Genomic DNA, 22,781 nt, shown 5'->3' with positions numbered 1-22,781 from the left:
TAAAAGTGGGTGCAAGGCATGTATCATATGCAATTGTTGTATTTATTCTGCACAAAATCTTACTTATTTGGTGCTCTAAAGCAGATAACAGCAGAGAGGATGTTGCCTATAATATATGAGGTGTGAAAGTACAGGCTATCAGAACTGAGAGACACAGAGAATAAATGGCACAGAGCACTGAAGCAAGACAAAACCATTGCAGCTCAGTTTATCTCAGAAGATTTCACTATATATCAGTTCACTATATCCACAAATTGTGTTTCTGCATCCACCATCCTTTAATATTCACTGTGCAGCAAAGATAAACGGTTTATGTATTATACATAGAGCTGTTATGGTTACCAGTCTATTATACTAAGGGAGGTAGTAAGGCGACTGCTTAATTTATATTCCACAGCAGCAGAGATGAGTGGTTTATGGATAAATCATTGCAGCAGGTAACAACTGGTAAACCTCAAAGAATGCTTAATCTACTGAAACAGTGATGTAAATTTTAACTTACAAAAAAGTTAGGCGTCCACAAAGGATCTGAACCAAAAACGAATTGTTAAGCCCCAAGAAATCAGTGAGCATTGTTGTTAAAATGACTAAAATGAGGCCTTAACGATTTGGTAAAAATACTTTTCTTCATAACTACTAATCCCTGTAGCAATGCAGAAAATGATTTTTACTAAATTAGGAACATGAATAGTAAATCAGCCCTGCTTGATATTTTTTTCATGAACTGTAACTATTTTTGATGCTCAAAAAAAAATCATAATGGGGCACAGTAAATCTGCTGTGAACTAAAAATGCTGATAAAAAAGAATAACACAAGGCCTGATCGGCTGTGCTGAGGACATGACATGCCATATCAATAAGAAACCAGCAGTAATACCATTAAATATTTCCCAGGAAGCCCCACAGTTCTAATATTCATATGAGAGGTAAGTATAGAAGTACATTGAGTTCCTCCTCTTTCAGTTGTCCTGGGAATGCTATATACATGTAACAATCCATTTTGGATGAAACCACTGTAAAGAAAAGAATACCTGTTGCTTTTGTCTCTCTGCTACATGTAGATGAGCCTGGGTCATGTGACCCTGATAGTGCTGCTGCAAACGATCCATTTCCTGCGAAACATTTTGCCAAAGCTCCAAGGCATCTTCTTTTTCCTAGTGAAATTCATGAAACAAATTTAAACAAAAAGTACTACAAATGTTTTCTTTCAATTAGTCGCTTACCAACAACGAAACAGTGGAAGCCACCAGTTTGATAAAAAAAAAAATAGTCATTCCAAGTCTTCAGTTAAAACATAGAATTAAAAATTGCTTCCTGAAAAAAAAGTATATTATATTCAAGCAGGGGGCACTGTTGGTTAAACAATTCATATTCAATGTATTTTTAGTGGCTAGAGAACTGAACAGAATACTGCTGTACCTTGCGTACTCCAGATATCATTTCCATTCTAACACCATATATGAAGAGTTAATTTAATAGGTCACAGATGTTTCATGAGATAGTGTACATCTGTGGAGTTTAAGAAAGCTGTGCCAGCAAAGCTAAAAGAGCTCTTACCAAAGCCATAAAAAGGCCTGTTTGTTATCATTTTCTTTCCTTTTAATGATCACAGTGACATTGGCTATGTTGGAAATGCAGTATATACATGCATCAATGGAAATGAAAATATGTATTTGCTTGATTGGAAAAGATTTAACAACAGCAGAGAAATGAGGCCTTCCTTCAAGCTTACTTGATTTGCAAGTTGCAATTGTTCTTGTAGGTTTTTAATCAGTTCTTGCTCGGTAAATGCATCAGCCGAGAAACCAGGAATAGATTCCAGTTGCTTTTCTAAAGATTCCTTAAGTTGCTCATGAAGCCTATAAAATAAATACAATTATTTGGGATATTTATTCTACGCCACCCCTCATTTTGTCACATTATGGGGGTTATTTATCAAAGGTCAGGTTTGTGAGGTTTTCTCTAGCTCGAAGACGCTCACAACTCAAATGTTTGCTTATTTATGAGAAAACCCAAATGTAAAAAACTCAACTGAATGCAATCGGGGGGGGGGGGGGGCGAATACTCAAAAAAAACCTTAAATACCTCGAGTGAAAACCACCGTAAAAAAAACAAAATCGTGAAGGCAAAAAACATCTCCAAGTGGTTCATCTGCCACTGACTTCTACATGACCTCGACAGGTTTTAACTGGAGTATCTTCGGATTTGGGCTTTTTTCAGCTTTGGGGCATAATTCATATGATCCCAGGGAACGGCCCTTTTATTTTAAAATGGCAATTTGAAAAAAAAAAAATTGATTCTTTTTTTTATCCCAAAAATTTTTAGTTTTTAGTGAAACTACCCTTGAAAAACTCGAATTATTCTGGAAAAATACAACTCAACCTTTAATACATAACCCGCCCTATATGTGGCATTTGGAAAGGACTGTGCGGCTCTAATTAATATTTATGCAGTTATAACTATATTTTAAGTAAGAAAAAGATAAACAGTTTGCCTAAGGAAAAGCTTAAAGGTTTGATAAGATTCTTTAATATGCCACTTCATATGATATAAACTATCTGTTGCTTAAATAATCATTTTGGGGGTAAAGTTTTTCTTTAAAGGAAAACTATACCCCCAAAATGAACACTTAAGCAACAGATAGTTCATATCATATTAAGTGGCATATTAAAGAATCTTACCAAACTGGAATATATATTTAAGTAAATATTGCCCTTTTACATCTCATGCCTTGAGCCACCATTTCGTGATGGTCTCTGTGCTGTCTCAGAGATCACCTGACCAGAAATACTGCAACTCTAACTGTAACAGGAAGAAGTGTGGAAGCAAAAGACACAACTCTGTCTGTTAATTGGCTCATGTGACCTAACATGTATGGTTTGTTGGTATGTTTGTGAGTACAGTGAATCCTACGATCCCAGGAGGCGGCCCTTATTTTTTAAAATGGCAATTTTCTATTTATGATTACCCAATGGCACATACTACTAGAAAAGTATATTATTATGAAAAGGGTTTATTTACATGAAGCAGGGTTTTACATATGAGCTGTTTTATGCAATATCTTTTTATAGAGACCTACATTGTTTGGGGGGTATAGTTTTCCTTTAAGAGAAACACAACAAACAGCATTAAGAACAATAAAGCTTAGCTGACCCTTACATATAGATAAGCAACTACCTGCCATGGTGTACAAGAAATGAGGGTACACCAAATCGAACACCCTAATTTTAAGAAGTATGATTGAGAACAGAAATGGTCAAGTTAAATTGTCCTGAATTTTAAAGTCATGTGACATAAGGCTTAGCTTTCAGTTCAGCTAAACATTAGATTTAACTTAATCCAGAGATGCCATAGGAAATAATGATAAGGGAATATTTTTAAAAGAGAACTAAACCCTAAAAAATAATTTGCCTAGCGCTCCAGAGCACTATCTTCCACCGTTTCGTATTCTTTCGGGACACAACGCCAACACAAAGCCTGTGTTTGCACAATTGGGCCAAGCCAGGAATCCGCTTCAACCGTGCATGCTCAAATCGGCATTGAGTCCTGAAAGAATTCTAAACAGTGGAAGATGGTGCCCTGTAGCTCCGCTGCTCTGCATTTTAGGATCAGATTTTTTTTCCCCCTACTAATGCACAGTGCGGGGGGGGGGGCAATGCCAGGCAGTTAAGGGGGGCTTTTTTTGGTATGGTGGGTTTAGTTCTCCTTTATAAACAAGATGGCACATCTCTTGGTTTTAAAAAGGCAGTTAAAATATAAATTGGGAGACGTAACTGGGTGAGGGGCTGCTGTTGATCCTGAATTTTGCTTGGTCATGATCATATCGTTTTGTGCTATTTCTATAACAGAACACTAAAGCAAGGTTGGAAAGGATGAATGAATTAACTAGTTTCAAAACTATATTTCTTTTCTTTATATTATCCATAAAACAATGTCTCCTTTATGGAAGCCAAAAATATTGTAAACTGTGAGACATTCGGCTGCAAGTGAAGTAGCTATCCACACTCTAGTGTTGCTCATATATAATGATCTGCATGAGAAAGTTGTCAGAAGCAAATGCCCCACATTCACAGAAGAAATTCATTCTGAAAAGAGTTTGGTGATTTCAAGAAGGCATTGACCCAAGACAAACCTCAGAATCAAGCATTTATAGAAAGGATGGATGGAGGTTTTGGAATCGCCTTCACAGTCCACAGACTTTAATAGTATTTAGAATCTGTGGGGAGATCTCAAACCAGCAGCATATGCAAGGAGACAGAAGAATATTCAATATATACTTTTCATTATGATATAAGTGCAAATAAACAGCACTTCTAGATACAATAGAACTATAGGTATGCTAAATGTACATTTTAGTGTCTCATTTAAAATTGTTTAAAGGGATACTGGATACATGAAACCCCCTATTTTTGTAGGCAATAAATATACTATACGGTACTTTTGGCTGTAAATTAACATTATCATCAAAAATAGCCCCTTTATTGGAACTCCCCATAGATGTTCTCTGGTCCCTGTCGTATTTTAAATGAGAGGTGGGTGTGTCCTAACGGTCCCTGCCAGAAGCACAGTAGGAGGGGGACAGCCAATCACAGACCTGCAGTCACACAAGCAAAGACAGGTCAGTCTAGCTACTGATACTGGGTCCTATCCTACAATGCAGTGTGCTGAGTGCCACCGGCTTTCCTGCACAGCCAGACAATTCAGCGGGCAGGAAGTGGAACAGAAGATGGAGTTTTAGTTTTTACGAATATGCTTGAATATACTCAAGAATATTCTTTGTAACCTTGAATAGTCGCCAGTTATTAAAGAATAAAACCACGAAAAGGCGCCAGGAAAAACTCAGCAAGTGAAAGCTGGCTAGGTTGTATAGAAGTCAACGGGAGTGTTCTCTGACAACTTTATTTATTTTCCCAGTTTATTAAAACATTTGAGATTTTCAACCTGAATGGGACAATGAGATTCGCACCGGCATGTGACTTTTTTTTCCGGAAAACTCGTGCAGGAATATTTTGTCGCGTTTTTTTCTTAAATAAGCTAGCATATGAGACTATGAGACAAAGTTTTGTCTGCATTTTGTTTTGTTTTTTTATGAACTCGGATTTTGATAAATCTGCCCCTAAATGTAACTAGATGGGCTTTGGGGTTACCTAACTTTAATTTTGAAAATAGTACCCTCTACAGTGTGGTGCTGGTGTCAAGTAAAACAGTCAGAGAAGGGATATTTTAATGTTTTTATAAGAAAAACATCACATTAAAAAAATAGGGACAACATCTACATTATAAAATCACAATTACCAGTTTACAGCTTACGTCATCCATCTGGTTGCATGCAGCAAACCATGGGGCATTTTTATCAAAGAGTGAAGTTAAAGATCCCCACAGTCTTCCACAGATCTCCACTAGTGTGAAATTCCACCACTCTCCATTAATTACTATGGGATTTTCAAAAGAGTATTTATCAATGGATGATAGTGAAAGTTCACCCTTTGATAAATATGCCTTAAAAAAATGCTATAGAAGGAGAGTGGCAGAATTTCACACTAGTGGACTGTGGTGATCTCTAACTTCACTCTTTGATAAATATGCCTCCAAGTGAGAAAGGGTATTAGAGTGTCAAAGCCACCAGAGCCAATTACTGCAATAAGTCTTCTACATAACAGCTGACCTCATGTTTTAACCAAGATTAAAAAAATGTAGTTGTTAACCCCTAAAGAATATAATTAATAAACGTTAGAAACAATATATGAATCAGCAGTTTAACTTGTTAACTTGATGAACGTGTAAGTATGAAGAGGTTCATTTAAAGTCATAAAAGCATAAGATGACAAATGCGTATAAATAAACTCTTACTAGTTGAGCTGTACCATGGGCATACTGAGCAGTCACTTTGGCTATGATTAAATTGGAGCATATCACAGTGTAGGTTGGAAATGCAAATGAAAATTAACTCTCTCTAAAGACAGTGTTTATCTGATTTCTAGACAACCAGTGACACTAATTTAACATGTTTTTATTTGCTACATCTATTATTTGAAGCAGACAACATTTTGAAAAGTGTGGCAATTATTAAAATGTAAGATACTTTGCTACGTTATCCAGATATAAGATATGCTTCAGTGTGCATTTAGAATTCAGCTGCAATTAGTCAATATTTGATAAGCCACACAGTTGCATTAACATAACAAAATTTAAATAAGCTGATGAGCACCTAGTGCACTTTCTTGACATATCACAAACGTATTCTGGATCGAACTAGTTCAGGTTTGTGAAGCTGCAGCAGAAGTGCTAAGATTATTAAATTGGATTCATTTACACAATTCAGGCATCGGCTATTGTGTGACTATTAGAAACAAAAAAAACAGCAAACTTTGGAGCAGATTTATGAAAGGTTGAATTTCGAATGTACCGTATGTGAAAAACGAATAAATTCGAATATACGCATAACCTGAATGGGAGGTTATTTATGAAAAAACTTGAACGTCTAAAATTCAATCGAATGCGAACGCGAAAATTTTAAATCAAATTTTTTTCCTCCGAAAAATAACTTGAATGTCAGGAAGGCAATTAACATTTAAATTGGTTCAACTGAACGCTGCCATCGACTTGAAAATGAACTCGGCAGGTTTTAGGTGGCGAATATTCGAATTAGAACAGGGTCGAGGTGTGATACATCACACATTTAGATTCTAGTTGGTGCTTTTAAATTTGCATTTGTAAGTTTTGACCAAAAAAAAAATTTGAAATTTCGTATTTACCATTGGAACCTTAATAAATCTGCCCCTTTGTGTGCAGAGATAGCCAATTGAGACTATAGGTAAATAAAATTTCTACAGTTTAAAATCATTAAACTCAATCACTGACACATGTTTTGCATTCTAGTGAACGGAATGCGGAAGTAGAGGTAATGGCGCTTGTCCAGCTACTGAGAACTGAAATTGAAGAATATGCCCCATTTGCCATATCTTCTAGCAAGTGAGAAAATAATAATATTCATTATACAGTGGATCCTGGAAGAACTCCAGCTACTAAATAACTATGTAAAACTGCTACATAGAACTACATTGAATCAGAAAAGTGTTCCCTGGGCCATTTGACTTACCTTTCATTTTCCTTAGTAACATTTTCAATCTTTAGTCGTATGTTACCCATTTCAGCCTATTCACAGCACAAAAAGAACAAAGAAATACAAATATGACAAAACATTATTGACTAAATAAAAACATTATTGTTCATATGCAATGTCTTAATTGTTCTGCATTAAAGTTAAAGTTAAACAGTGAAAGATTGGAGATATACATATAGAATGTATAACTTGTAAATGTTTTTTCCCCTGTCCTGCACAAGAGGCAACTGCCACATGAGATCCTAGCCTGAATTTCTAGAAATAGGAACTTGGATTTCACAACTGTGTGTAGGAATTTACTCATTCACTAAGACTAAATATTAATCTCTTGCTCTTTGAACACTTCTGAACAATACCCATTAGCATGATTCATTGCTGCATTTGCTTTTGCATAGGCTAAAGCATTGTTTTTAGTTATAAAGATTACTTCTTCTGTCTATTTTTATTTCCTGTTCAGCTCAGCACAAAGGTACATTTGGGTTCTAACCCGGAAAAGATTTAAAAAAAACTGCAGAGCTATAGTAGGGTTAGTTAGGGCAAGGACTTTAAATTTGTAACCTTGTTAATAGTTTTAAAAAAGCTTGATTTGTATATGTCAAAACACACACACATATATATATAGCAATTAATAACCCTCCAAATTGTGTCTGTAAATTACCCTCCCATTTAGACCTTAAGCCCCAGGGGGTAGGATCCTCCATCCTTTTGTCTCCTTGACGATAAGCACCTAATCTGTAGTGTAATTATATTTTATATTTATGTGAATTGTATTTCTAATAATGCACTTATTGTTATTTATTATTGCAATGACCCCTTGCTTGTTACTACTAATTTATTGTTTTGCTGTACAGTGCTTTGCCCTCAAGGGGTGCTATACAAATAAAAATATACATACATACATATATATATGTATATAGTTTCCCAGTAGCATACACTAAAATTCTGTATGATTTTTAAAATACCTGATAAGAATGAAGTTGTTCAATCAACTCCTCTGTGTATTTATCCAATTCTTCATTCCGCAGACCTAAATTTCTAGAGGGAAAAAATATTTAAATTAGGCTAAAATGAATTAATTACATTAGTGTTCAAATGTTTCTAGAACTATTCATGTTTTTTTAACAAAAATGTATTTGTCAAAAGTTAGGCTTTTCTGATGCAGGCCAGGCGTATGAGCTGCATCAAACAAAAATGTGCCTCTACATAATCAACCAACTGGAAAGATCCCATATCGGTTATATCCTGAGACACCAGGGGATACTGGATTTCAAACACAGAACCAAAGGTACTGTAGAACTACTTATAGGTGCCAAGTGGTTAGGCACCTTCAGGAATAATAGTTGCTTCCTACCTCAACCTGATGTAGAAAGTAAGGGCTGAACTCAATGGTGCGCCAAGGAGCAATCCGTCGCCATGCGATGACACACATGCGAAGTGTCTGGACACCCGACACTTCGCATGCGATGACACACATGCGAAGTGTCGGGTGTCCAGAAGTGAATGAAAAATCACAGGTAAAACCTACATATATCCCACTGTCGGATGAAAATGTGCCTTCAGATATATGTAGTTTTTAGCTAGGATTTCCCATTCGCTTCCTTTATCTTCTGGACCTCCGACACGTCGTATGCGTGTCATTGGTGCACCGTGGCGTTCAGCCCTAAGTGACTTGAATCACTGCAGAATGCCTAACAACTTGGCACCTAACAGTAATTATACCTGTAGTGCTCTTTTTAATGCACAGAGACACAGCTGAGCAATTTCAAAAGGTGCCTGAAAATTATCCTAGAAAACCTAATACAATTCTACATAATGCTTTAAAGAAAAATCTTTGCTACTGGGTAAAATGTTATACAGTGAACTGAAATGTCACACATTACCGTCTTTCATTCATTCGAGATGTTGCATTATCATCCTCTCTCAAAAAATCATCATCCTAGAAAATAAAAAATATTACAAGTTTTGAAATAAAAGGCTGAAATTCCTTGGGTTTTTCACTGAATGAAAAAGCATCTCTATAACTATGAATACATACATACATATATATATATATATATATATATATATATATATATATATATATATATATATATATATATATATATATATATATATATATATATATATATATATATATACATATACACACACACACACACACACATACTAAAAACATTACTCTAGCACTCCATTATAAAGCCTTAAGAGAAAACCAGAACCTAATTTTGTACACATTAAAGGCAAAATGTCTACAAAGACACCTATGTACAAAGTATGTTTTAGCTGATGCGCCTCGTCAAGGCAGTGTCTATGCGTCAGTCCTAACTGTGAAAAAAAAATAGTATTTTCTTTGGGGGGGAGAAAGACCATACCCGCTTTTCTCTTTTTATTTGGCATGACCTCTTCCAAAAAAAAAAAAAAAACTCAGCTTTTTGGGCTTTTAAACACCTTCTTAATTGCAGGATTATCCTTAAAGGGACGGGGGCTGGGAGAGCAAGCATTCAGGAGAGAGCCACCACCCCATATATAATATACAAAAACAAAAAAATGCAGCTCATCCCCAATTTTCAATTAAAATCAGTTGGGTACACGAAGGTGTGGCTTGTATCACAAACGTCGCATGTAGGTGCTACAAGCCACACCTACGTGCACCCAACTGGTTTTGAAATTTAGGGATGAGCTGCATTCTTTTGTTTTTGTATATTATATACTGTATATGGGGAGGTGGTTCTCTCCTGAATGCTTACTTCAACATTAATGAATATCTACCTAACTTTTCCTAAAAGCAAAACACAGAAGATTTAATATACACATAATAAACAAACTGTGCATCACAATTTAATATTCCTGATATGAAACACAAGAAGTTGAAATACCTGTTCAACAGTGTGTCCACCATAACTTCTATCTTCATATTGTTTAAGTGCAGATCTCAGCTTTTGGACTGAAAGTGTCGAAATAATGTACATATAAAATATCAGCATATGATGGCATTCAAAATGGTTATTACAGGCAATAAACACATTGTACCCAAAACTTAAAAAGGTAAAAAGTAAGGTATCGTGCAGAGGGCACCAACCACTCTTAATAGGCTACCCCACTGTAGCTGCAACCTGTCACTTTCATTAGCAGCATTACCTGGTGAACCTTGCCAATAATTGGACCATAAAATGTATCCAGAACCCAAAAAATTGGATAATTTGACTTACATTGTTATAAAAGCAATCAATGTTACCCAATTACAATAATGGCATTGCCTATGATCCAAAAATTAATTTAACAGATGAGAACATCTATCTTCAGTATATTAACACTGGTCATTCTGGACCTCATTTTTATTAGAATCCAACATTTCACGGTGTACATGTATGCAACATACTAATTATTATCTCAACAGGGAATTGCTTGAAGTGGATTTTCAACCAATTAGTAAAGAGAAAACAATTCTCTAAAGAATAAATCAAGATAAAAACACTTTAGGGAGAGCAGCAGATGTACACAGTGTTCCTCAGAAGCTCATCAAGCTATGTACTTAGATCCTCAGACTTGCACTTTGAAATGTCAAATATTTTTTATTCTGACTGTTATTGGTAATGTGGGAATCATTTGAATAATATTTTTTAACACTTATTGCTCAAATGATAGACAGTTACATTTAACAGACGTTAAGATTTATTTAATGATGCAGAAAAGGGAGCGAAGATGTCTTTTTTTCTCTAAACTATATTGTTCCATAAAAATCATTGTCCATATTGCTCACTGATAGGTCAGAGGCAAATAGATAAAAATTACAAGTATAAAATTACTCACTTACTAAAATCAATTTATCATTGCAGTTGCTAAGCCTGAGCCAAGCACTGAAACATTTTAAACAAATTCCAAAGTTGGATTGCTGTATCCCTCAGACACTTGGGTTGTTTGAGAGGAAAACAAAACAGAAAAATGGAACAATATATAGTGCAGTATTTCGGATTATTAATTGTTGCACCTTAAGGGGCAGATTTATCAAGGGTCGAAGTGAATTCGAGGGAATTTTCGAAGTAAAAATCTTTTTTGGATAATACGACCATCGAATAGGATACTACGACTTCGAATTTACTTTGAATTCGTTTCGAAGTAAAATAGTTCGAATATTCGATAATCGAGGTACTGTCTCTTTAAAAAAAACTTCGACTTGAATAGTTCGCCAAATTAAACCTGCCGAAGTGCTATGTTAGAATATGGGGACCTTCCAATGCATTTTTCTAAGTCTTCACACATCGATAACGCGTTTCGCCAGATGGCTTCTTCCTTGAGCGATGACGTTCACCTTTACTACAAGATTTTAAAGATTGCGGAAGCCTAATGTGGACATGCGCAGTGGACAGTAAAAGACGCTGAAAAGTCGAAACAAGTAGAGACTTTTTATATCTGATCGTACATGCAGTTTTTAACGAGAACGTTTGTGAGTGTGATTTTTATTTATTAATTAAACTTATAAAGGCGCTTCTGCACATGTCACTTTATTCTTGCCCAGAAAGGACAAAAGAAGTTTAAGAGAGGAGCAATCGTCGACTACATTCAAAGCTTGAAATTGCTCACGTCTTGTGAGTATAATATACCACTGGGAACAGTGGAGGTGCATCATATTGCGAATAATTTCCTATACTAAGTTGTAAAACCTTCTGCAGCACTTTTTGAGGATAATTCATATCAGCTGTTAGTTATAAACACAGTTTTATAGTGTGGGCTAGATCATAGCACTAAGCTCAATTCCCATCCCCCCCCTTCCTCCACTTTCTAACCTTCTCCCTTTTTTTAGTTTTTTTCTTTTACCTTTTACTTTTTATTTTTAATTTTTCTTTTTTGTACACGGTTTTTACTTATTCTTTTATTTTTATTTTTGTTTCTTTATTTTTATTTTTCATTTTTTAGTTTTCACTGGTTCAAACACTGTATTTGTAGAAATAATCACAAATTTTGCTTGGAATAATTTTATTCACGGAAATAATCACAAATTTGTTTGGAAATATTTTTTCACCAATAGTAAAAGTTTGTAGTTGAACTACACAAATAAGCCTTTGATAAGAACACTTAGGGGCCGATTCACTAAATTCGAGTGAAGGATTCGAAGTAAAAAAACTTCGAATTTCGAAGTATTTTTTGGGCTACTTCGACCTTCGACTACGACTTCGAATCGAAGGATTCGAAGTAAAAATCCTTTGACTATTCGACCATTCGATAGTCGAAGTACTGTCTCTTTTAAAAAAAACTTCGACCCCCTAGTTCAGCAACTAAAAGCTACCGAAGTCAATGTTAGCCTATGGGGACCTTCCCCATAGGCTTGGCTAACTTTTTTTGATCGAAGGATATTCCTTCGATCGTTGGATTAAAATCCTTCGAATCGTTCGATTCGAAGGATTTTATCGTTCGATTCGAAGGATTTTATCGTTCGATCGAAGGAATAATCCTTCGATCGAAGGAATAATCCTTCGATCGTATGATCGCAGAATTTGCGCTAAATCCTTCGACTTCGATATTCGAAGTCGAAGGATTTCAATTCCTAGTCGAATATCGAGGGTTAATTAACCCTCGATATTCGACCCTTAATGAATCAGCCCCTTAAGGTGCAACAATTAATAATCTGAAATACTGCACTATATATTATTCCATTTTTCTGTTTTGTTTCCCGGTCAAACAACCCACGGGTCTGAGGGATACAGCAATCCAACTTTGGAATTTGTTTTTTATGCACGGGCAGAGGAGAGCCTGAGAGGTTGCTGGACTTGGAACATACCAGTCAGGGGATTCAAAGCTACAAATTTGACACTGGCAACATCCCCTGTCTTATGTATGGCCAATGTTATTAAACCAACCCTTAAATTCCTGATGTTTAGAATAATACAGCAGTTCTGTTCTTTGACCAGAAAGCCCAACATTTCAAAAAATGAAGGTCAGTAACAGTTATATTAATAAGATCCAAAAATATATACGTTAGTTTCTGGTTTTGTGTATAGATTTTATAGAAGCCCACATGTGCATATTTTTATCTTTCTTATTGATAAAATTAAACAAAAAATGTGTAATATTTGTAAAGTGCTGTCGATAGTTACTGAGGCTGAAATGTAATTCACAATAAATAATTTTCCATAACAAAAAAATTAGATTTGAATTTTGTTAAATTAATAGAAAAGACAGACAATGGTTTCAGCTCAAGTCTTATTTATTCAACTCGTGTCAATACAAGATTTTCTATTTGTGCATTTTTTTTAAATAAATGTCACAATTGCCATACTTTTTCCCCTTGTATCATGATCAACATTATTCTACTGCTCGGTTATATGTTTTTCTTTTTATCTACTGCTGTTTTTGTATTTTTCCCTGGGGAGTTTTTCTTTGGAGAAGAGCGAAGATGATTAGTAAGGGTGTTAATACAGATGTTACAGACAAAATACACTTTATTTATAAAATAAAATACTGTATTACATTAACTGCATCAACAAAAATGTGCAAGAAAAAAAAATACAAATGATTTTGTTTGTTAATACTAACTTCATTTAATATTAAGGGCACAGGTATGGATCATTATCCGGAACCCATTATCCAGAAAGCTCTGAATTACGGAAAGTGTCTCCCATAGACTCCATAGACATAGACTTCCATATTTTTAAAAATGATTTCCTTTTTCTCTGTAATAATAAAACAATACCTTGTACTTGAACCACACTAAGATATAATTAATCATTATTGGTAGAAACCCAGTCTATTGGGTTTATTTAATCTTTAAATGATTTTCTAGTGGATTTAAGATATAAATATCCAATCACAGAAATATCCTGAAAACCCCAGGGCCCGAGTATTCTGGATAATAGGTCCCATACCTGTATTTGAGGACCATTAGTTTCTTGAAAAGATCTGAGAAGGTGACAGAGCCTCACAATATTAGTGTATTCGGGCATATCATTTTTCTATGGTGATTTTCATGGGGTTATTGGGGTTAGCATTGGGGTGTATATATATATATATATATATATATATATATATTCCACCAGGATGTCGGCACTCACGATAAATGGTGTTAATCTGCCTGGGTGCAGAAACAATAACTTCAACCATGACACTCCAAAGGAATCCGCACTCACAGGTCTTAAGATAAAAAAATATTTATTTAGAACAAATGACTAACGTTTCGGCCTCTCCGAGGCCTTTCTCAAAGTGATCATTTTACAATAAAACATGCCTTATATACACACAATCTGGCGGGAAACAATAGTAGCTCTGACGTCTCCTGTTCGTCAGAAACAGAGCGACTCCCTTCAAGATAGAAATCACAGATATATTTGTATTTCATTATAAGGAATGCATTGCACTTACATCTAGTAATATATTATTAAATAAAAACAAGTTTAAAACCAATGTATCAAGACACTGTTCATTTGTAACTATTTTGTAGCACTATAATAACTACTTCTGCTCAAGTTTATAACTCTATTGCTAGTGTCATTGATTAAACATTCTTTGAGGATGTCAAAAAGGTCCTGACTTAAACGCTACCTGATACTTCACTTCTTCCCTATCTATCATACGTAACCCTCAATAATTTTATCTAAATTAATAAATTTTTATCGAATGAGTGGGCCTGGTGATGATATCGGACATCGGCAACCACTTTGATATATGCTGTGGAAGCCTCAATACATCTAATGTGCACATTACTGTTCCGCTGATGGTGTACACTGAATGGGCGTATATACCGAAAACAAGTTTGGATACACGCTGATTAACTTTATCACATGGATTTGAACACTGGGTGGGATTTTTTCTTTTTTCGGGAAGTGTACTTTTCTTTTTGATTAATATGTTTTATTTCTCGTACTTTTTATTATTTTTACCATTCACACCGCAGAGTTGTGCTGTTTATTAATTAAGGTACTAGCACTCGATTGTTAATAAGGGATGATATATAGAGCCACGAGATGGGAGCTGGTTGACTTAAGACATCATGCAATTAATGTGGGATGATGATAGATCACACAGAGTTTTTTACTCAATATGAGGGTTTATACAGGGGTACACTGGAACAGGGTCACATTAGGGGATGTATATATGACATAAGAAGTATGATCGATATGAGGAGTGCACCGCAGTGGATAGCTTGTTTGAGCAGCATATAGGCGGTTAATATTAGTACAACCGGAATGATTGAGTTGAATTAAAACACATTAGAGCTAGTGGGAGGAATAATTATTGAGGGTTACGTATGATAGATAGGGAAGAAGTGAAGTATCAGGTAGCGTTTAAGTCAGGACCTTTTTGACATCCTCAAAGAATGTTTAATCAATGACACTAGCAATAGAGTTATAAACTTGAGCAGAAGTAGTTATTATAGTGCTACAAAATAGTTACAAATGAACAGTGTCTTGATACATTGGTTTTAAACTTGTTTTTATTTAATAATATATTACTAGATGTAAGTGCAATGCATTCCTTATAATGAAATACAAATATATCTGTGATTTCTATCTTGAAGGGAGTCGCTCTGTTTCTGACGAACAGGAGACGTCAGAGCTACTATTGTTTCCCGCCAGATTGTGTGTATATAAGGCATGTTTTATTGTAAAATGATCACTTTGAGAAAGGCCTCGGAGAGGCCGAAACGTTAGTCATTTGTTCTAAATAAATATTTTTTTATCTTAAGACCTGTGAGTGCGGATTCCTTTGGAGTGTCATGGATGAAGTTATTGTTTCTGCACCCAGGCAGATTAACACCATTTATCGTGAGTGCCGACATCCTGGTGGAATGTATTGGATAAAGTTTGTGCCTGGCACCCGTGTTTTATATTTTGTGTTTGAATATTTAAGGACATTTAACTTCAATGCTTTTTTACCACGACTAGCGATGGAAGCAACAGCTCATACTGACGCATGCCTGCTTATTTATATGCATTGAATGCATTGAAGACTTACCCTCGCTCAACCACTATTTGGCTCTACACTAACTGACCTCTTGCACGACCTGAAGCCAAGTAACCGTGGGCGCCACAAAGACGTCTGTGATACTGTGCTCGGTGAGTGAGGTGCCATGGGGAGGTCCGTGAGGCCGTATTCGGCGGGTGAAGGTTGATGGTGTTTTACGGGCTATTTGAATTTGAGACGCTGTGATGTCCCCGTGGAGAGGAATTTCCTGGCCACTTGACATTTGGAATCGGGGTTGTTATCAATCTCTCCGCCGAGCACCTCTCCGCTGAACACCACAACGGCAGCGTGAGTGCCAGACCTGACCCGGCTATCTGAGGAGAGAGTGATGCCTGCCATGGTGAGTGCCGAAAAGGGGCCACCTGTAACTAATTGGAAGAGGGATCTCCACCGGGTGGGCTGGCTCTGTAGCGATATCTCATGATCGCTAATTACCCTAACTGACGAGTGCCGAATATTTGGGACTATTGACTTACTGTCAGCTAAATTTTTATCAGTTATAAACGGTGAGTAGTGATGTAATTTCTGTCACATGTCACATTTCTGTCACATGACTCACTAAAATTTGTGTATTATAATAAATAAAGTACCCCCAGTTGTAAAATATGAGGATATTAGAAGTTACCTCGGAGTTCCATGACCTGTATAAAAACACTCGGCCTTCGGCCTCGTGTTTTTATATGGTCATGAAACTCCTCGGTAACTTATAATATCCATATATTTTACAAGAGGGGGTACTTTATTCACTATATATATATATATATTACAGCCATGTTCATCTTACAGTATGAACTGTATCATGTACTAAAAGCCACAGGAAAAAATATACAGTAACTATAGAATTATTACCTTCCTCTCTGAGAAACTCATTTTCCAAGCTTGTCATATTGTGGATAATTCAACAGCCAAGTTGTCAGTGGAACAGTGGAATCTCTAGACTACTGAGAATGGATCTGAAACTAAATAAACAAAATATCAGTGGCAGTTTCACAGTTCTTTTACAGTGATTAACAGTACAGTAACTAAATACGAAAAACAACTTATAAATATACTAGTGACAGTTTCACAGTTGTGACTATTAGCAATTCAGTAATTACAGAAGAAAGCTACCACCATAAATACAGTACCAGTGACAGTTTCACAGTTGTTATAAAAGTATTTGAAGTGCAATAATTAAAGGGCAAAGATAGTATCTATTATTTTGTGAATATGAATTTCTGTATTGCTCTTGCTCACATATTTACTTATAGCGACATATCCCTATAGTAGATTGGATTGAATCTCTACAAAGGGTATTTTTGTGATGTTTATGATATTATTTTATTTAAATTCCCACATAAAACCACCCTGCAGCCCAGAATTATTTACAGGACCAACACTCTGGCATGGTTTAGCTGAGCATTGCATGGAAAACAAGTGACATCACCAAGCATTTATTAATACTGATGACATCAAGGAACACTGCTAAAGGTATGCATTGGTCTTGTACAATAGATATATTGTGTATATGTTAAACGTTTTCATATGCTATATATTTGGAAAGTATGTCCATGGGACTTGTATTTTGGTAAGTAATCCAGCCTATAAATGGGCAGGTGCAACTCCCTGAAAGGATTACACCAGAATGAAGAGAAAACTGCATTGCTGGTAAAAAACATAGCACTTTGCCCTGTACAATTGTTCAAGAACATGAGCCCTGAAGCACAATGGGCAGAAACAATATGGTTTTATGCACTTTGGGGGGTGTTCAAGAGGCCACTCATGCTCCCCACTGCTCACCTCTCACTAATACGTCTCAGTTTGCTGGTTTTAAAAATAAAAACTGGGTAAATAGATAGATAAAAAAAGTTTCTAATATAGTTAGTAATGTAATAATGTATAAAGGCTGGAGTGACTTGATGTCTAACATAACAAAACCCAAACAGCTTTTCAGCTCTCTAACTCTGAGTTAAGGTGGCCATACATGATAAGATCCACTCGTTTGGCGACGTTGCCTAAAGAGCTGATCCTTCCCCGATATGCCCACCAACGACAGGGCAATACCGGGTTAGGCCAAACGATCAGATTATACAAAGGAAATTGGCGACAACGGATCATATGGACCGCATCAATTATCCGATGAGGTGTTCAAGAAGGCACCCATGTGCTCCCCACTGCTGACCTCTCCCTAATATGTCTCAGCTTGCTGGTACAGGTATGGGTCCTGTTATCCAGAATGCTCGGGACCTGGGGTTTTCCATATAATGGACATTTTTGTAATTTTATAGGCTATAGGTTGAAGTAATGTTTACACCTACAGAAATATCATGCTACCCCCTGCTCAGACTGATATTGGTTCTCTGTGCTCTGCATGTTGGAATATTGGAACTGTATGTGATTGTGTACTGTAGGGTAGGTTGGAGAGATTATTTTAAAATAACATGAGCCTTCTTTATAGAGATGCTAGCAGAATTATATTGCACATTTATCCATTGGCTGCAACAAAAAAAAAAAAAAACTCACTTGGAAGTAACTATTTTTATCAAGAATAAGAGTCCCAAATGTCTAAGGCTCAGATGCTTTTGACTCTTATTATTGAAAAGATCTTGAATTACTTCTAAGTCAGTTTGAAAAGCTTTAAGACATTTGTTGAGTTCTGTTTGGGGTGCTCGTGCAGCTTTTATTTTTATTGAAATAACATTCCATAGCAAAAACGTAAAATACATCAGCTAATGCAATAAAGATTGGACATCTAAACATTTTTAAAAGGACAATATACCCCCTTATTCAGCATGAATTCAATGAATAGGGCTTGTGCAGAAATTACATTTTGCCTGCTGTTTTAACCATGAAAAATTCATGTTTTTTCTTAGTTCTTGAACTAAACAAACAACTGAAACAAATCCATGTTTTGTTAAATGATTCACAGAGTTTAAATAATGCCCCTGCATAAAGGAGTCCTTCTAACAAAACAGTGAAAACAAGGAGTGAATGGAAAGGTATATAATTACTGGTAATCTAATTAGCTACCTCAGAAACATAAAAAATGGAGTAACTTCTGTTTGCCACGTTGAGGTGAAAAAAATAACAATAACCATAGTTGTTTTTTTTTTTGTGCTTAAAATAACCAAAAGGTATTAATTTTACTCACGTTAAACAAGAGGGTATACTACATACTGGGTAGTATGTTCAAAGGCAATTTCATCAACAAAGAGCCCATGACATCAAATTTTATAAAACATATATACCTAATCTGCTAAGAACATAGTCAAGCTATATGATCAACATCATACAAATGGTATGTCAAATAGCGGCTGTCATATTCCAAAAATGTAAATTTGATTTTTATTATAATTTAAATTTACAGATGAACCAAATCCAGTTTTTAGATTTGCCTGAAAATCAACCCAATCAGCAGTTTGTTGACAGCTAGCCTTAATAATTACAGTTTGATCAAATCATGTGTTATCAGCGACCCTAAACACTTTGGGGGGTGTTCAAGAGGCCACTCATGCTCCCCACTGCTCACCTCTCACTAATACTCAGCTTGCTGGTTTTAAAAATAAAAACTGGGTAAATAGATAGACTGTGCAAAATAAAAAATGTTTCTAATATAGTTATGCAATAATGTAATGTAATGTTACTGAATGGAGTAACTGAATCTCTAACATATCAAAACCCAACTTCCTGTTTTTCTGTTCTCTAACTCCGAGTTAAGGTGGCCAAACATGATAAGATCCGCTCGTTTAGCAAGGTCGCCAAAAGAGCAGATCTTTCCCCGATATGCCCACCAACGGCAGGGCAATATCGGGTTAACCCAAACGTTCGGCATGCAGATCAGATTCAAAAGCAAACAGTTATGACCCATGAGGCCCCCCTCAAGTCTCTGATTTGTCTGCCTGGTAACCAATCAGTGGAAACCAAGAGAGCTGCAAAGCAGGAAGTAGTGTTCTAGCTATTATGTTAGACATCCAGTCACTCCAGCCTTTATACATAACATTTTTGGCTAACGAAACATTTTACATTTTGCACAGTCTATCTATTTACCTGAAAGTTAGGTATTGGGGAGCATCGACCATCAGTCACAAAAAAATGGTGTGCAGAGTCAGATAACCATAAATCACAAGAAAAAAGAGAGAGAGAACTGACCCATATATCCGCACCTTTCCATGCACAGCGTCCGAAACTCATGTGTATAAGTTAAATAAAACTTAGCTTTTAATGAAACATTAAAAATTTATGTCCAGTATGTACTGTTAAAAAATTGGTTAGCAGCAGGAAAACTGATTGACCCGGGCAGGATCAGTGGGTTCTATAGGTTGTGAGCTATTGTGGCTATAAATAGGCTAGTGCTACCAGCCAAGCTTAGCGTTTAGCATATTCTATATGCCCTAGTGATAGTCGCCCGTCACATCAACTGAAGGATTCCACTCCCCGGTGCCAACCCCTTCACCCACTTAGAGATCTCTCCCCTGGAGTGGTAATCTAGGCGCACTCGATTAGTTGATGCCGGTAACTCAAAACCATGACTATACCACAACGATTAGAAAAGTATGTAGTGTGCCCCAGGCACATCAAAACCACAATTGTGCTGCTGATACTGGCCCTCGGATCACAAAGAGCCTCCAACCCCTTCACCCACAGTGAGTTCCCTCCCGATCCATACAGCTTGCCCTACGTATCGGTAGTCCTGCCTAACCAGTCGCTAAAAGGCGTTCTCGCTCTTTTTTCTTGTTATCTATTTACCCAGTTTTTATTTATATACTGAACAATTCCTTTAAGCAAAACCCCAAGGATATTCTGGTTGTGTGCATCTCTAGTACAGTCTATAAAATGGATTATATCAATCGGTTTAGTTGTGTTATATGCTTTTACAGTTTTTACTCCATTTCACACTGAAAACTGTGTTAGGAAAAAATATAAAACAATCAAAAAAATATATATAAAACGGCCTATATGTTTGCAATGCACTGTGAACAAAACTAGAAATACAACATGCTTATTCTGTGGTCATAAGTCTGACATATAAACCCTTCACAGTTAACAGAAAAGCAGCTCAAAACACAAACAGTATATATATATATATATATATATATATATATATACACACACACACACACACACGATCACTTAAAGGGGTTGTTCACCTTTAAATTAACTTTTAATATGATGTAGAGACTGATATTCAGACACGGTTTGCAATTGTTTTTCATTTCACACCGCAAGCTCTCTGGTACCTAGGGTCCAAATTACCCTAGCAACCATGCATTGATTAGAATAAGAGACTGGAGTACAAATTGAAAGAGGAGTAATGAAAAGTAGCAACAACAATACAATAGTAGCCTCACACAGCATTTGTTTTTTTTGGATTTTTTTTTTATTTTTAGATTTAAGATCATAATGATACAAAAAGGGAATCATGTGTTATTGGGATCTGGGGGTTTTCCACACAAAAGATCTGTCCAACTCCATATAATGTGAAAAGCATGCTTGAAGTATACTAAAATATTTAAATATTAAAAACATCAATAGAATTATGTTGCCATGGATGGCCCATGGATATATGCTAGCAAATAGAAAAGATACCAAACAACAAAAGCCAGTGTAGCGGGGAGAACCCCTGCACGTTTATTCGGTTACTTAGATGTAACGTTTCGGGGGGGTGTCCCTTCGTCCGACATGCAGATTCTCTCTCAGCTGCGTGTTTTAAACCATAAATGAATTTACATAATTAATCCATCAATCAAAAGTAAATACGGGATTACTTACTTACTTAGTGAAAAAATGCTAATAGTGTAACAAAATCAAATGTCCAAACGATATACAAAATGTTACACTATTAGCATTTTTTCACTAAGTATGGGTTAATCCCGTATTCACTTTTGATTGATGGATTAATTATGTAAATTCACGTATGGTTTAAAACACGCAGCTGAGAGAGAATCTGCATGTCTGACGAAGGGGCACCCCCCCCGAAACGTTACATCTAAGTGACCGAATAAACGTGCAGGGGTTCTCCCCGCTACACTGGCATTTGTTGTTTGGTATCTTTTCTATTTGAGGCATATTGGGAGAGGTGCCGACCCCTCCAACCAAACACAGGTCATTCCTATATTGGAGAAGACTGGGGAAAGAGGATACATTGTACTTTACTATATGCTAGCAAGGACATGATCAAGTACAAGTTACCATCGTATTATTACAGAGAAATAGCAAATAAATCATAAATGAAGAATAGTTTGTTTAAACAGGGCCTTGTGGGAAATGCAATTGCCATATTTTGAAACTTCCTGGATTGGCCCCTTGCTGAGTTTATAAGGAGTGAAGTGCGTGTTATTGTGAGTCATACTCCCAATGCTAGGAAGATACACACACAGCTATTTAGGTGACAAATACTGATAAACCTACGAACCCCTTTCAATTACTGAACAGCAGCAACTCCCAGAGAACATCAGTCTGTGCTGCCAGTGAGTATTTGGAAGGCTACAAGCTGAGGATCCCTGATCTAAGTAATGGAATCCACAAGAGAGAAATATCTTCACTGCACGTCAGCGACAGAATCGCGTTCTAAGCTTACGGGTACCTCACGCTGCTGACTTGTCACTGCCTCCCGGTCCCATTCAAATCCTCGCCTCCCGCTGTAATGCGTCACTTCCCGCTAGCGCTCTACAGAACGACTGGGTAGAACGAGTCAGGCTTAGGCGTAACCAGGGCAACGAGGACG

At 36.3% G+C, this 22,781-nt stretch overlaps 1 protein-coding gene across 2 annotated transcripts in view; it reads right to left on the bottom strand.

Moving 5' to 3' along the window:
• sclt1.L (sodium channel and clathrin linker 1 L homeolog) overlaps positions 1 to 22,780 on the bottom strand; it is a 69,626-nt gene extending 46,846 nt beyond the window's left edge. Inside the window, exons 1-8 of one of the 2 annotated variants that reach the window (XM_018231842.2) lie at positions 22,641 to 22,780; positions 16,928 to 17,037; positions 10,000 to 10,067; positions 9,004 to 9,059; positions 8,086 to 8,158; positions 7,100 to 7,155; positions 1,733 to 1,859; positions 1,032 to 1,154 (exon numbers count right to left, since the gene is read on the bottom strand). In XM_018231842.2, coding sequence (XP_018087331.1) covers positions 1,032 to 1,154; positions 1,733 to 1,859; positions 7,100 to 7,155; positions 8,086 to 8,158; positions 9,004 to 9,059; positions 10,000 to 10,067; positions 16,928 to 16,964 — 540 coding nt within the window. In that variant the 5' untranslated portion in view covers positions 16,965 to 17,037; positions 22,641 to 22,780. Of the gene's footprint in view, positions 1 to 1,031; positions 1,155 to 1,732; positions 1,860 to 7,099; positions 7,156 to 8,085; positions 8,159 to 9,003; positions 9,060 to 9,999; positions 10,068 to 16,927; positions 17,038 to 22,469; positions 22,605 to 22,640 lie in introns of those variants that run through there. The other variant, XM_041589916.1, reaches the window with a different exon arrangement.
• Between the last annotated feature and the right edge of the window lies 1 nt (position 22,781).

Source organism: Xenopus laevis, chromosome 1L, assembly GCF_017654675.1.
Source record: "Xenopus laevis strain J_2021 chromosome 1L, Xenopus_laevis_v10.1, whole genome shotgun sequence".
In the NCBI taxonomy this organism is placed as follows: domain Eukaryota; kingdom Metazoa; phylum Chordata; class Amphibia; order Anura; family Pipidae; genus Xenopus; species Xenopus laevis.
This window is presented reverse-complemented; position numbering and strand designations above follow the sequence as displayed.